Raw genomic sequence first — 14,471 nt, 5'->3', positions numbered from 1 at the left:
CTAGATGTAAATAAACTTCTGAGCCTGGCAAGTTCTGATGAAAAGGATCCCTTGGGAAGGATTAAAAAAAAAATAAATCCAGAACCTGGGATATTAAAAAAAAAAACAAACACAAAAACACAACTTGGAGAAAAAAAATTGGCATCTGAGCATTCACCATTCTGATGCCAAAACACTAAACAACATCCTTCTACTCTATAGAGACTGCCCAGTCTTTTACTGCTCCTGTTCAACAGCAGGATTAAAACATTTTTAATCGTAGCTTCTGTGATACCCTGAATTTTCTTTGCAGGATTTCATTCGTATTCTTGTATAGCACATATCTGCTAGGCAGTTTCCTTCCTACCTTGTATCCTTGGCCAAGTATTGTAGAATACTTGTCTTCATGTCTCTCTATTCCTTTAATTTCTGAAGTTTCTTAAGTAACGTCCTGGTACCATGGCATTCAAAACTGTCTGAGTTACTGAATTGTCTTTTCACCTACTGTTTGCCCTAGCATTGGGCAATGCTTTTCATATACAATGATGAAGTACTTCCTATCCTCTTGCTTTCCTCTTTACAACCCCTACCCTTTTGTTCCTAGAACCGCTAGGATCTTCTTTCTCCCTTTTCTTCCTCCCGAAAATTTAATTATTTCGAAAGACTCAGTTTGCTGTTATTCACTACACACACAAAAAAAATAAAAAAAATAGGATTACAAAAGGGCATGTACTACATTTCCAGGAATATGCCTTCCCGTAAACTGTGTATAAACATTCCTGTCTAACATTAAATTAATTGGACTACTTACATTTATACTAAAACTGCTGGCTTTATTCAGACTACAGTCTTAGCTCTTTAACTTTCAGCAAGATAAATTAATCCACATCAACAGCTATATGATCCATCTCACGCAAAACCCATTTTTTTAAGTTTATTATGTACTTCAACCTATTTTCACATAGTATTTGCTCCTTGATACTTGACAACTGCTTACCCTTCAGGCACGTTTTTAACAACGCTCTCTGCTAAAAAGTAGAAGCCATGATAAATTTTTAGAATGTTAGAGGCAACCAAGGAGAAACAGATGTTTTGGTCATAAAATGTTTCATGATGGCATATTACCATTAAATTCATTAACCAAGTTGATTAAAAAATAACTAAATGAGATGACATCGATGGGATACAGCTCCCGATTTGAAACATCTAAATGCATGCGTACAAGCTATATGTCTGTAAACTGCCACCCCAGCCAATATAGTCTAGCAGCCAACAAAACATGAAAAGCTATTTAGGTTGCTCTAAACGTGCCTAAAATTGTCAGTTGAATAGCTCTCTAAACTCCTATAGTCAAACTGAACTGAACTGAACAACAACTGAAGCTTAGAAGTAGACTCATATTCATCTACATTTATTATCCACAATCTCTAGATGTATCTCATATCACAAGTAGATTAAAAATATTTTAAAAAGAGGGAGAAGAGCAGGATGGTCACAAAAGGAAAGCAAAGGTCTTTATCATAGCTCCTCAGACTCCATGCAAGTGAGCACGCACACCACAGAAGTAATCTGAATATATGCTGGTGCCCCACAGGAGAATTGAAAGTACTGAGGCACAGGAGGCACAAAGAGTATCTATAATGGACATAATTAAGTCAGAAGAGTACAGGGTGATAGGCATATTGTTTTGAGGGACTGGAGTTCGGGGATTGTTCCAAATTTATACATGTGTATATCTATATCTATAGATTAGTCAGGGAACTGGAGAACTCAGGTAACAGCAGTTCCAGCATCATTGGCCTGTCAAACCCCTGTGACATTCATGAAAGACACCAGTATATATGGAGTACTTTATTGCATGGTTATTATAGAAAAATGCCATGACTGTGTTATTTCCTCTTGAATTTATATGGTTGATATGGGCATTAAAATACTTATCTGATTTAGTGTTGAGTAATGGTGATCTAATACAGTGTGCAATGATTAACCTTCTATATCTGCAACAGATAATTTGCATGATTGTTGTTTATATGTAATATATTGTTCTATTCTTTTGGAGAAAACAGTTTCCTTATTAATGTCTGTGGGTTTTTCTTTGTTTAGTATTTACAAGGTAGCTGAACATTCAACACACAAACTAAACCACTTAGGAAGACAGTAAACACTCAAGTTATTATTTGTCAGCAGGGAACTAGCTCCTTACCTTCACTCTGTATTCCTAAATTAACCTTTTGAGATATGAAAACAGCACAAAGTTTAAACTGCAATTTAAGTATTTTGTAACTCTGCTGTTTTTTAATATTTTCACAGCTTTGAGTTCTTTATTACATGCAGCCCCAAACAGCATCACTCCCATTTCCGAATTTTCTACAAGACGAGAGGCAAACATATTGCATGTTAAGTAAACATGCAGAATGTTGTCCATGCTACCTGAAGACCTCTCTCTAATTTAATATAGCATATCCCATAATCATCCTTTTTTTGATGTTTTTCATAGCTGATGATCTCAATGATGAAATGATGTAGCAAATTCCACATACATTGTTCCCACCAAATTTGTTTAATTTCTACAGACATGACAGCTAAACAGACTATTTATAGACCAAATTTGCTACGACTAAATACTTAAACGAACAAATTAACAACTGATGCTGATTTGATTATTCCAAATTTAAAACCACAGATTTCACGGACTGATAAGCAACAGGTTTGAAATCATCCAAGCAATGATTTAAAAAAGCCACCATACTTGATACTTTTCAATTGTCTCTTGGCTTCTCTAATACTTTGTGACTCTTCTGAAATACTCAACAGTACATTGGGATATAAATCTACTATCCAAATCTTCTATAAACCCAGCTTTTCAGCTTGAAATCTAGGATTCCTTTAGCTTCTAGAAATTTTCTTCTGTTTGAAATCAACGTATTATCATCCATCCTACCTAGTTTTGATATCATCAAGTGTACAACTGAAAAATCATTCACCCCAACCAACCCTTTTTGAGTCATCTGCTTTAATTTGCTCAGTTTTTGTTGCATTGTGAATATTCCTCTATGTCTTTTGACGTGTAACAGATAAGAAAGAGCTTGTTCTGTAACATCCAGAGAACAAACTTCTCCTCAGAGGTATACTACTGTAGCTCTCCCTGTGCCACTCCAGTGTCTCAGTATTAATATTCTTTACTGGAACTGACCATTTTATACCAGATGCCTAATGCAGACTTCTCTACTGAAAGTGTCTTAATTATTGCTGGATACATATGATACTCATAATATTTCTGTTTCACACTTAGGATATTGATTTCAGTAAGACCCTTTTTAAGTTGGAAGAATCAATACTGATGTGATTTGGTCATTAAATAACCACTTTCTTTTCCTCTAAAATTGTAACTTTCCTCCCTCCCCCCCATTCAGAAAAAGCACTGGTTTATTATACTACCTCAACTGTGAATTAACTTTTAGGAAACCCACACCTGGTGCCAGAACTTTAAACTTTCCTGCACTATAAACATACAAGTTTGTTGATCGTAATAACAAATATACACTTACCAATAGTTTTATATGCTTACTTAAATAAGTATTTTAGTACATTCTTAAGGTTCCCCACTACCATCATCTAATCCTCCTGCGTACCCTGCTGTTAGGCAGCTGAGGATATGAGATCTCTCCTTACCCTTCTCTTCAGGATGAATGAAACCCATCTCTCACCCCTCCTCTTTAAGTCTGCCCCAGTTCCCCAACCACTGTGGTGATCCTCTCCTAGACTTGCTCCAGGATGACAATGTTTTTAGTGTAATGGCCCAAACTGGCCCATTACTACAGAGGCAGTCTTGCAAGTGCTATTACAGTTAAATAATCACTTTTGTTAGCTGGCTGGCTACACTCCTGCTAACTCAGCACAGTACGTAGCTGGCTTTCACAGGCACAAGAACGCAACACAATGCAGTGTTGACAAAGATATCCAGCTGGTTCTCAAGAACTGCTTTCTAGTCAGCCAGTGCCCCACTTGCACTGTTGCTGAGGTTATTCCAGCCCACGTGCAGGAATCCTTAAGTGCCTTTGCTGAACTTCCCGGTATTTCTGCAGGCCCATCTCTCCAGCCTGCCGAGGCCTCTCTAATGACAGCTCGGGCCTCCAGCTTCTTGATTTCTCCCAGGTTTGCACCATCCACAATCTTGTGGAAGGTGTAATCCACAGCACTGTCCGGAGCAATGATAAACACATTAAAAACCATTAGTTCCAATACTTGCCATAAAAAGGCCCCCAGGAGACAGCCAGAGGTCAGGCTGACCTTATTTCCATTTTCTGTGTCCTCATGCCCTTGCACAGAACAGCTTTGAAGGCTCACTGCCCTCAGCGATTCTCTCTGTTTTTGCTTATACTTCTAACTTCTGACTATCCCATTTTCACTACCTCACTGAATAATTATTTTTTTCCCTTTCCAGTTTACATCCCACACCTACAATCACAGTTCTTTGTACATCATCTACTTCTACTAGAAGCTTTCTGCAAAAATGAAGGGTAAGAGGGGAAGGGCAGTGAGAAAAGAAAGTAGAACATCATGTTCTACTCTACACAAAAGCACATCATGCAATCATAAGCAACAAAGTGTTGTTTACCATGCTGGTCTCTGTTCCTTTCCTCATCATTTTCGAAGTCTATCAGCTTCTTTGAGCATTGCTAAGCACTCAAATAATGCTCTCACTGACCCATCCACAGTGACGTAACAAACTCTTTTTGATTCATATTGTCAATCATACTTAAGGTACAACATGTGTTGTACCTTAAGCTCCTTCTCCCTCCCATATATATTGTATTCTGAGCATGATTTTTGTCATCTCACTGACATTACTGGCATGGTCTTCATACAACTTGTCAGCCTTTGACTGCTAACATTAACATTCAATTTAGTTAAGACCTCTCCTAATGGCAGGTCCAAGTGATATAGGCCCTCACAATCATGCCTAACAAATGCTACTATTTTGAAGAGCAAATGAAACAAGTGCCTCAAGTACTGTGTTCAGTTTTGGGCACCTCACTACAAGAACACTGAGGCCTTGGAATGTGTCCAGAGAAGGGCTACGAAGCTGGTGAAGGGCCTGGAGCACCAGGCCTGTGAGGATGTGGCTGAGGGAACTGGGGGTGTTTGGTCTGGAGAAGGCTCAGGGGAGACCTCATTGCTCTCTGCAGCTACCTGAAAGGAAGCTGTGGGGAGCTGGGGGTCGGCCTCTTCTCACAGGTAACTAGTGGTAGGACTGGAGGGAATAGCCTCAAGTTGCTCCAGGGGAGGTTCAGGTTGGCAATGAGGAGACATTTCTGCTCAGAAGGAGCAGTCAGGCACTGGGACGGGTTGCCCAGGGAGGTGGTGGGGTCACCGTCCCTGGGGGTGTTCAAGGAGAGGCTGGACGTGGTGTTTGGGGACATGGTTTGGTGGGTGACATTGGTGGTAGGGGGATGGTTGGACCAGATGATCTTGGAGGGCTTTTCCAACCTTAATGATTCTATGGTTCTATCCTTAGGTCATTTTGAACCCTTTTCACCCTGTCCATTAATTAACCTTACAAATCACTTTAATATTGACCAACCTGTTGAACGATCTGGCAAATATCTAAATTTTTCATTTTTAATTCTTCTAATTTCTATGAAACTGCTTTCCAGGGCACTTTCTGGGATGGCTCATTTACATTTATGTTTAGTTCACTGGATTTATTTCCAGACTTCTAGCAATCTAATGTTCTGTTGTCTAGTCATGCACGATTTCTTACCCTATTTTGCCAGTGGTATTATTGTAAGACACTTAGTATAGCTGCTAATAAACCATCTCAATGTCACCTACAAGTATTAAACATTCTTGGTATTTTCATTTTTTCCTTCAGCTACCATACTCATTTGAGTTTTGTGGGATTCTCTCCTCTTTAAATATCTTTCATACACAAAATCCTGTCTGAATATCCAACTTCTCTTGATGGATCTTATAGGAAGGTATCTTTAATCTTTACATTTCTGTCCCATGCTCAAAGAGCAGTTCAGTCCATCTTGTCTTCTTTATTTTTAAAGTAGCCCTGCATATAGATCGCCTGGGAGAAAATACGCTGAAACTTTCTGAAAGAAAGTTACCCAGCAAGCAATAGTGGAAGAGTTAGGCTTTACCTGACAGGAACTAGCTGATGTGTTAGCTTGACATTTAAAAATAGTGTAAAGTGTAAGATATATTAGAACTAGCATGCTGTTTAACTTACCTCCTTGTTTATAAATTGTTAATTCGCGTACAGTTTCCAAGAACTGCCAAAACTTCTCATTACCATCTTCTGCAATAAATTCACTGTTTAAAAAATAAAAATGAATTGTCCATAGGTTGACTTTGCCCAAAGATGTACCACAGTAAAAATCCTCAATTGTTTTAAAGTAACAACAAAAACAACAACAAAAAAGCAATAAAGTGTTAAGTATTTAATGATAACACCTCAGATCTCTGCAGTATGAAATACAAATACTCATGTAATTTTGGTTAAATGATATTAAACAAAACCACTACCAACCTGAACTCAACAGTTATAAAGCAAAGAGACTACTAATAAACACAAGCAGCTTTTCATTTTATTTTTCCATGTGTATACCAATATACAGTTATGTATAAACGTAGTTAAGCACACAAACTTTATTAAATGATGTACAAATCTAAATGTACAAATAAGAACACAGCGTCAGATTATCATTTTAATTAAATTACAGACTTTTTTTTTAAATCAGTGACAATGTTTATTTCGATATGCAGGGGAAATCCCTGTTCTTTGGTACACTTTCAAAGACAGGTTAACCATTACAAGCGTGAAAGGTAAGGTTTGCTTTATTCCAAATACCGTATTTTTCCCCACTTAACGTTATCACTTTCCCATTTTGTTGTTCTTATTGCCCCTCAGGCCTGCCCAGAAGATAACCTCGCTATCCCCAGCTTATCCTTCCCTGATCTTCACTTTGGAAGCTTGCCACCCCTTGGGTTACAGCAGCAAACACGTTGAAATGCAAAACCGAGCACAATTGTAAACCGAACTGGCTGAGGGGCCAGAAGTGTGTAAGAGGAAAAAATAGCATTTTGACTTTGTGCTTTGAATTAGGAATCGCTAATTAACAGCGCCTTTTCTGAAGGCACCCTTTACTACCGCAGCCCCACGCCTTTAGTCAAGCCTTTACCCACCGTTACTTCACTCGTGAGGCAGCAGCGAGTTAGCTGTCTGGAAATGAAGCTGCTTTTACCCCACGCTGCCCCGGCTCCCCCCGCCTCCCGCCCCGCAGCCAGCGCCGCTCCCGTCCCGGTCCCCGTCCCGACGCCCGGCAGCGGAGGAAGGCAGCGAGGGGGCTGCACGCACCTCGCCTCCAGCAGCAGCGGAGTCAGCGGCCATTTCGCCGCCAGCCGGGCGGTCACGGCCGGGGGGGAGGCCGGGGCCCCGCGGCAGGGGCAGGGGCAGAGCAGCGCCCGCAGCAGGGCGAGCAGCGCGAGTGGCGCCAGCAGCGCGGCGGCCGCCATTAGAGGGCGGGCAGGGCGCGCGCCCCGCCCACCGCCGCCCCCGCATAGGGATATACCTGGTCCCGCCCACGCGCCGCTTTCGTCTTACTATTGGCTGCGCCGTGCCGTCGCCGTCGTGCTATTGGTCAGTCCAGAAGTCAATCAGCGGCTGGCGGCTTATAAGCAGTGGGGCTGAGGGGGGAGCTTCTTGACACGCGGCGGCGGTGGGGGAGCGCATGCGCGAGCGGTAAGCTGTGGGGGTGACCGTTAACGGCTCCTCCCTCCCGTCAGGGGACCCTTGCTGTGTGTGTGTTACACCCTGAGGGGTTCGCACCTGGCTGTGTTTTCCAAGAGCCGGGATAACAGCAGTTTTCCTAAACTTTCCAGTGCCTATGCTTGGGCTTCGTGCTAATTAGGGGTTCTGCCTCGGCTTTCATTAGCCTAAAAAGATCTTGAGAACTTAGTAGCTTCGTAGAGAATACATATACTCTATATAGTCAACATAGGAAGGCAGAAAGACTTTTTTTTCTCCATCAAAGTTAGAACATATTTCCAAATAGAACTGAAAAACTGTTTCCTACCAACCCACCTCTCTTTTTTTCCTCAAAAAAACACAGCTCACTAGAAGAAAACTAAGTTGCAGTTGTTTGAACCAATGCCCTTATTTGCAGGCTTGTGTTACGCTTTTGAAGCTTTTGTTCTCCAAGTTACTTATTTCCAATCTGGTTTTGAAATCTCACTGGTTACTCCCTTTCTTCACCAGGACTGCTGCACTCTTTGTTCTTCTCCATCTCTCTGGCAAAGCCACAAGTGCTTGTGCAGGTGCTTCTAGAGCAGGCTTGTGGGGTGTGGATATGGAGCAGCTCCCTCTCAGTAGTTGTCTTTTGGAGGCATGAGTCCTTCTCCAAAAGTTGGCTGATGAAGCACAGAGCTTGAAGCTGAAATCAGGACTGCTCATCTTCCTGCTGCATATACCTTAGTGTATCTTGCCAGTCATCATTTCCTGACTGTTTAAAACTGCTGTGTGGATGGCTAGAGCCAGTTGGGCCATAGTGAAAGGATCAGGCTATGGGTTATGCAGTTTAGTTTGTTAGTGCTTGGGATCAGTCAGTGTGACATCCTATGTACAAATAAAAGGGACTTGTTTGCCAGATGTTCTGAAACGGTCATGTAGAAATTCTGCCCTAGAACACCCGTACTTACATGCTGAGGGGTCTGTGGTTTTGTATGATAAAGTTATCCCTAAAATTGGGCTCTCTGTTTTTTTACTTATTCCCACACACTTGTGCAGTTATAACACCTCAGATAACTGTCAGATACCACTGACACATCTGTGATGTCAGCGTCACTGTAAAGCAATTCATTTAAATAACCTCACACAAGACCAGTAGTGAAGCCTTCATATACTTCCAGGAAGTATATAGGAGAGTGTTTCTGTTGGGTCATGTGTAAGGCCAATAGTAATAACGACATTCAGTGTCTTTTATATGGAGAAAGACAAACACTGAGCACTTTTTTATTCATGCTGACAGTTCAGCAGCTGCTGATGCTGAGGGGCATGACACAACTCATGTTATGTACAGATGAATAAGTTTGGATCTCCCATGAGTGCAAATAACTTGTGTATGTGGACAAACTTTGGCATCCAAAGAAAGACTGTAGGTGATGAACTGTTAAGACACTTCCATTGCTCCCTAGCAAAGTTCTGAATACTTTGTAGGAATTATGTTACAATATTCTGCACAGAATATTTACAGCTGTTTTAAATTAACCAACTATCCAAACAATCCTTTTATGGTTAAAGAAGGTCCAAGCCAATTGCTTTTTGCTGTTTCTTCAGCCAAAACTGAAATTTACTAAAGACATTCCCCATGTATATATATTTATCAAGCATTTTTCATAACTACATGTGATACTATGTGTTTGTGGTGATGGATGCATCTGCCTTACCCTAATCTATCAATTGTCTTTGTATATAAAGTAGCTGTATTACATTTTATTTTATATTGATATTGAAGAGGCTGCTATTGTTGCTTAACTGTGAGTTCTTAATAGCCTGTACTTGTTTTGTACAATTTATTACTTGCCATACAAAAAGAAATAAAAATTTGTTGCCACTGGTTATGGAAATACAACTACCTTTGAATTCAGTGGCAGGATAAAGTGGTAGCTGTGAATCAATGGTGAGATAATTAGTCTCTGCTGAACTAGAGAAAATCGTTGAGTTTTTCTCTTGAGCAAAGATCTTTTCTGCTTAAATTCAGAAAAAAAAATCTCCATTAGACAGAAAGAATCTCTCTCCAATTTAGGATTATTTTTTTATTAATTGCATTACATTTAGATAGGGTAAATGAAGTTGGAAGGGATTTCAGGATGTCTCATGTCCAGCCTCCTGCTCAGAGCAGGTCACTGAGATCTTTGTCCCCTCGAGTTTTGGTGCCATCTCCAAGGATGCACAACCTGCACAGCCTTTCTGGGCAGTGTGATCCATTGCTTGGTCAAGATGCAGTTCTGACTGCTCTTCAGAAATAAACATTGCGTTGTAACAGAGCATCATCTTCCTTATAAAGGGAATATTTATATATATACACATCTGCATACCAGTATTTATTTTATCTGCCTTCCTTTTCCTTTGGTACTTTAACTGCGTTCTGGTCTCAAAGAGCCGACGTACACTTTTCAGAAATCTATTTCTTTATAATTGCACAAAGGCAGATTTTAATCTCTTAAGCAGTGTGCAAACCTAGAAGATGGAGAGCGGACTTAATCTTCATTTCTACAGCAGTTTTATGTAATTAAGTATTGCAAATAGCACTTGAACATTCCTGTACATACATTCCATATGTATGAGAAAGACCCTCAGTTCTCTGAAATGGTTTTTCAGCAGAACAGAAAAAGAATTACAGCAAAATTTTAAAATTATTCATATCACAGCTGTGTAAATAAGAATTGATTATCATAGCTGTTTCAGTGTGAATAGAGGAAGTGATTAATGAATGCCTCTCTGTAAGATGCAAATGTTTTATAGTATTATTCATAGTGAGCTATGTCTATTTAATAGAAATAGTAGCAATAAGTGAAAATAAGTTGAGCTTCATCAGTGTATTCAGTTAGCTGAAAATAAAAAATTTTTCTTTTTTCTCTTTTACAGATTGAAAACCATTTTTGAGCTCAAGGACTCCCTTCTTCCCCAACTTGGAGGATCACGAATGACAAACACCAGTCAAAATCAAAAGGTAAGCCTGTTACCTACTTATTAATTGTCAGCCTTCTGGGCAGTAGTTGCTGGTATCCTTTTACCTGTCGGTGTTGTTCCTGTGTCGTTATGATCAGAGCAGGCGTTTGAGACGTTTCCCTGGTGAGATGAAGTATGCTGCACTGAAGCACTTTTTGTCCATTCTGTTGGAAATAAAGAGCAACCTGAATGCTGTGATTAGCGTATCTCTATGTGGTGGTATTATGTACTAACACAAAGTGTATTTTATAGTCTGTTAGCTCTTCATTTTGACTTGCAGGGAAAAGCAAGTGAAAGAAAAATGGATGTAGGAGTAGCACGAGCCTGGTTTCAACAGCTCAAAGAAGTTGCTCAGTGGCAACTAGGGCAATCAGAATGAATGCTGCTTTGCTGTGTGCCTACACGTGCAGCTGCAGCGACAGTAAACGGCTCTCTTCAGGATCCTTCTATTTCAGTCTTCCATTTAAAAAAAAGAGATGGAAGCAACATTTTGCGTTGTAAAACAAGCATAGAGGTTACAACTTCTGGTGACCCACCTCAGAACCATAAAGAATATACCTCCTGGGCCAGAGGAGCCAACTTCCTATGAACCTGTGGGTACACTTGTGTGGCTTGATGGAGATCAGTAAAATTTGGCCGTGATGGGAGCCAGCTTTTGCAGTAAGCAGTGGCACTGTGGTGGTGTGCCAGGAGGACAGTGTGGTTGCACTGATTGCTGAACCGTTCTGGTTCCTACCATGCCACACCTGGGCACCTAGCAGTACCCTTGATTAAAAATAGAGTTTATCTTTAGCACAACAGGCTTTTCTCAGTCTGACTATGCCAGATCTCAGCTTGCTGAACCAAGTTCATCTCGTAACATGAGTTGGCACTTCTGATGTTATTAACTGGGGTGCTCCCACAATTATTCTCTTCTTTAGAGAACCCTGAGGCTTTCAGGTGTTGAACACGAGCATTTTTCCCATTTTCTCTAATTGCAACTTGTGAATTTGTGCATGTACTCAAGGAAAGTACGATATCATATGTAGAATGCTGTGGGCTTTTAGTGGAAACCTTTTTAAGTGGTTACAGACATGTTTGTAATCCCTAGGATAGGTCATATATAATATTTTAATAATAAGCTTTTGTTTGTCAAAGCTATATTGATAAATTTGACAGGGATGCAGTCCTGCATACTTTAATTGATTTTTAGAAAAGGTGTCAGCAGACAACCTGCAGACAATATTACTGCAACAGTGACTAATACTAAAAAACTGAGCGAGTTGATGTGGAATGGATCTGCATTGGACATTAGTATTTACTCTAAACAGTGAAATGATTGAGTTCTATTAAATATCTGAAAGCTGGCTAAAGTAGCATATGCTCCAGGTGAATCTTAGAAGACTGGCGTGCATTTATTGTTTTAGTGGTTCCAAATGTGGGCCAGGGATGATGTGTGTACAAACAGAGTAAGAGTTTAGTCTTGGGCATGTCACGCAGTTCAAGGAGAAATTCTGTTGACATCTGCTTAAGAATAATGACCCAACTCCAAATAATGTAGGAAAATCAAGAACTGAAGGCAAGTTTTGTTTTTGTTTCATGTTGATTCTTTGAGATCTATCTCAAAGATAAAATAAACAACTGGTGAAAGGGTAAATTAATGTCAGTGTTCTGGTTGGATCCAATTACTTGGATTTTCAATTTTTTTAAACCAATTAGCCACCTACTGAAAGTGTCCTGAAAACATCATGCTTTCTCTTGGAGATGGTGAATACAACCCAGTGATTCTTAAATGGTGCTACGTGACCTGAAAATGATACACAGGTGATGCACCAGTAATATAAAAATTATCTAAAAGTGTACTGTAAGACTATTAAATAACCATTGTTACTGATTCAAATAATAGCCACACGCTTGTGTTTTAAATGTAGTTTGCTACATGCAAATGTATGGGAGATCATAACTTTGTCAGGTAGAAATTGTTCGTATAAAAAGTACCAAGTGAAGTATTTTTACTTCATTATGTGATATGTACATAAAAGTGCCTTGGGATAATTCTAAATACGTAAAAAGAAAACCAACAACAACAACAGAAAGGATTTCAGTGTGATGTTACTGGTGCGTTTCCTGAAAAAATATAGTATTTCCAGAAACAAAGGAGTTCTATTTGACTTATAGACCTATCATTTATGAATCAAAATGTGTTGCTGCTACATGTGAGGTGGAATATTTAAAGATAAAGTACCTGTACAATAAGGTATATAGGTGATTTTTCCCTTCCAGTCAGCTCAGTAACCCAAGCACTTGCCCAGAGGAGGTGCATAAGAAAACATAAGCTAAGTTGGAAAATTAGCACACAGGTCCTCAACCAAATTGCCTTTGGCATGCTCCCCGAGAGGTAAACTATGCTCTATCTCCCTGTGGCCAGCTCTGCCTGCAGTGACACTTTGGGTGACACCCAGGTTTTCACGTGGCTCTGTGGCTCCTGACTGGCTATGGCACTGAGCAACCTGAGGTTGCTCTGAAGTTGGTCCTGCTTTATGCAGAAGCAGAACAAGATGACCTCCAGTGTGCTCTTTCAACCTAAATTATTCTGTGACCCTTAAGTGCAATTTAATTTAATTAAAGCTTTGTGTAACTAAAGCGAAACAGAATTAGTCATGCGTTATTGTGTGAAATGCAATGGATTTGTTTCCATCGGAACAACTTCCAGTGCTACTTTTCAGATTTTATGTCCCTTTTCCTTGTTCCATCATTCTGGTAATGATAATAGCAAACTAGTAGCCAGGTTTCTCATCTCTCAGGGCTCATTTCATCTCACTTCCCAAATCTGAAAAAAAAAAAAATACTTCTGGACAAGTCATGTAAACCCATTCCTTTCAATAACTTGTACTGAATATATTTAGGGGGAACATAGAAATATTACTTCTCAATAATGTAAATTAACATTTTATGTCCTTTTCAATTTATCTGAGTATATAAAATTTTCAATTTTTATGATTTATATGCAAAGCTAATTACAATCCATTGTCAAGACAGCTTTAAAAATCAATGTAAAAAATAAGTTATACGTAAATGAAAGAGAAGGAAAAAGTGCAGCCACAAGCTATTACGCGTATAATGAAAATGGATTTATTGCTCAAGTCTTATTACCTTCTATTATTAAACCATTAAGAAGGTCCCTTAAGTTTAATCCAGACTGGAAAAGACACATTCATATACACGCATATATGACATTCCAGGCAAACATATATTAAATGAACAGTGTGAGAATTAAAACTCCCAGAAGAAGGATAATTATTATTCCCACATCTCTGACATCAGTATGATATATCCATAAATAAATTATAAAATGTGTACTTTAACAAGTTCATAAAATGTGGGACAGTCAGGAATTACATTTTTTTAGCACTAAAACATGCATATATAATTTCAATCCTAGATCTGTATCAGGCTAGCACATTTCTTTAGTTCAAATGGCACTAGCCACTCAAAAATCGGAATAAGCAGAGTCCCAGTGAAATAAGTGGTCACTGAGCCTGCAAGGTTGTGGTTTATAGCTGTATATATGCAGATTTCTGGAGCTTTGCACCTGTGTATTGAAGTGATTGCACGTAATTAGCAATGTGATTATCAAATATGTTTTCACATACCGCATATAATTAGACTTACAGAAACACACTACATTTAGAATATTTTAATGTAGATAAACTTTGGGGGCAAAAATGAAGTGTTATTAACAAAATGCAAATTGTTTAACCTCTAATGTGCTAGG

General features: G+C 39.4%; 1 protein-coding gene across 2 annotated transcripts in view; it reads right to left on the bottom strand.

Annotated features, from left to right (window-relative positions):
- UGGT2 (UDP-glucose glycoprotein glucosyltransferase 2) overlaps positions 1-7,551 on the bottom strand; it is an 86,248-nt gene extending 78,697 nt beyond the window's left edge. Inside the window, exons 1-2 of one of the 2 annotated variants that reach the window (XM_038177664.2) lie at positions 7,346-7,551; positions 6,218-6,300 (exon numbers count right to left, since the gene is read on the bottom strand). In XM_038177664.2, the coding sequence (XP_038033592.2) occupies positions 6,218-6,300; positions 7,346-7,503 (241 nt within the window). In that variant the 5' untranslated portion in view covers positions 7,504-7,551. Of the gene's footprint in view, positions 1-6,217; positions 6,301-7,173; positions 7,193-7,345 lie in introns of those variants that run through there. The other variant, XM_072032453.1, reaches the window with a different exon arrangement.
- Between the last annotated feature and the right edge of the window lie 6,920 nt (positions 7,552-14,471).

Source organism: Anas platyrhynchos, chromosome 1 (genome assembly GCF_047663525.1).
Source record: "Anas platyrhynchos isolate ZD024472 breed Pekin duck chromosome 1, IASCAAS_PekinDuck_T2T, whole genome shotgun sequence".
NCBI lineage: Eukaryota > Metazoa > Chordata > Aves > Anseriformes > Anatidae > Anas > Anas platyrhynchos.
This window is presented reverse-complemented; position numbering and strand designations above follow the sequence as displayed.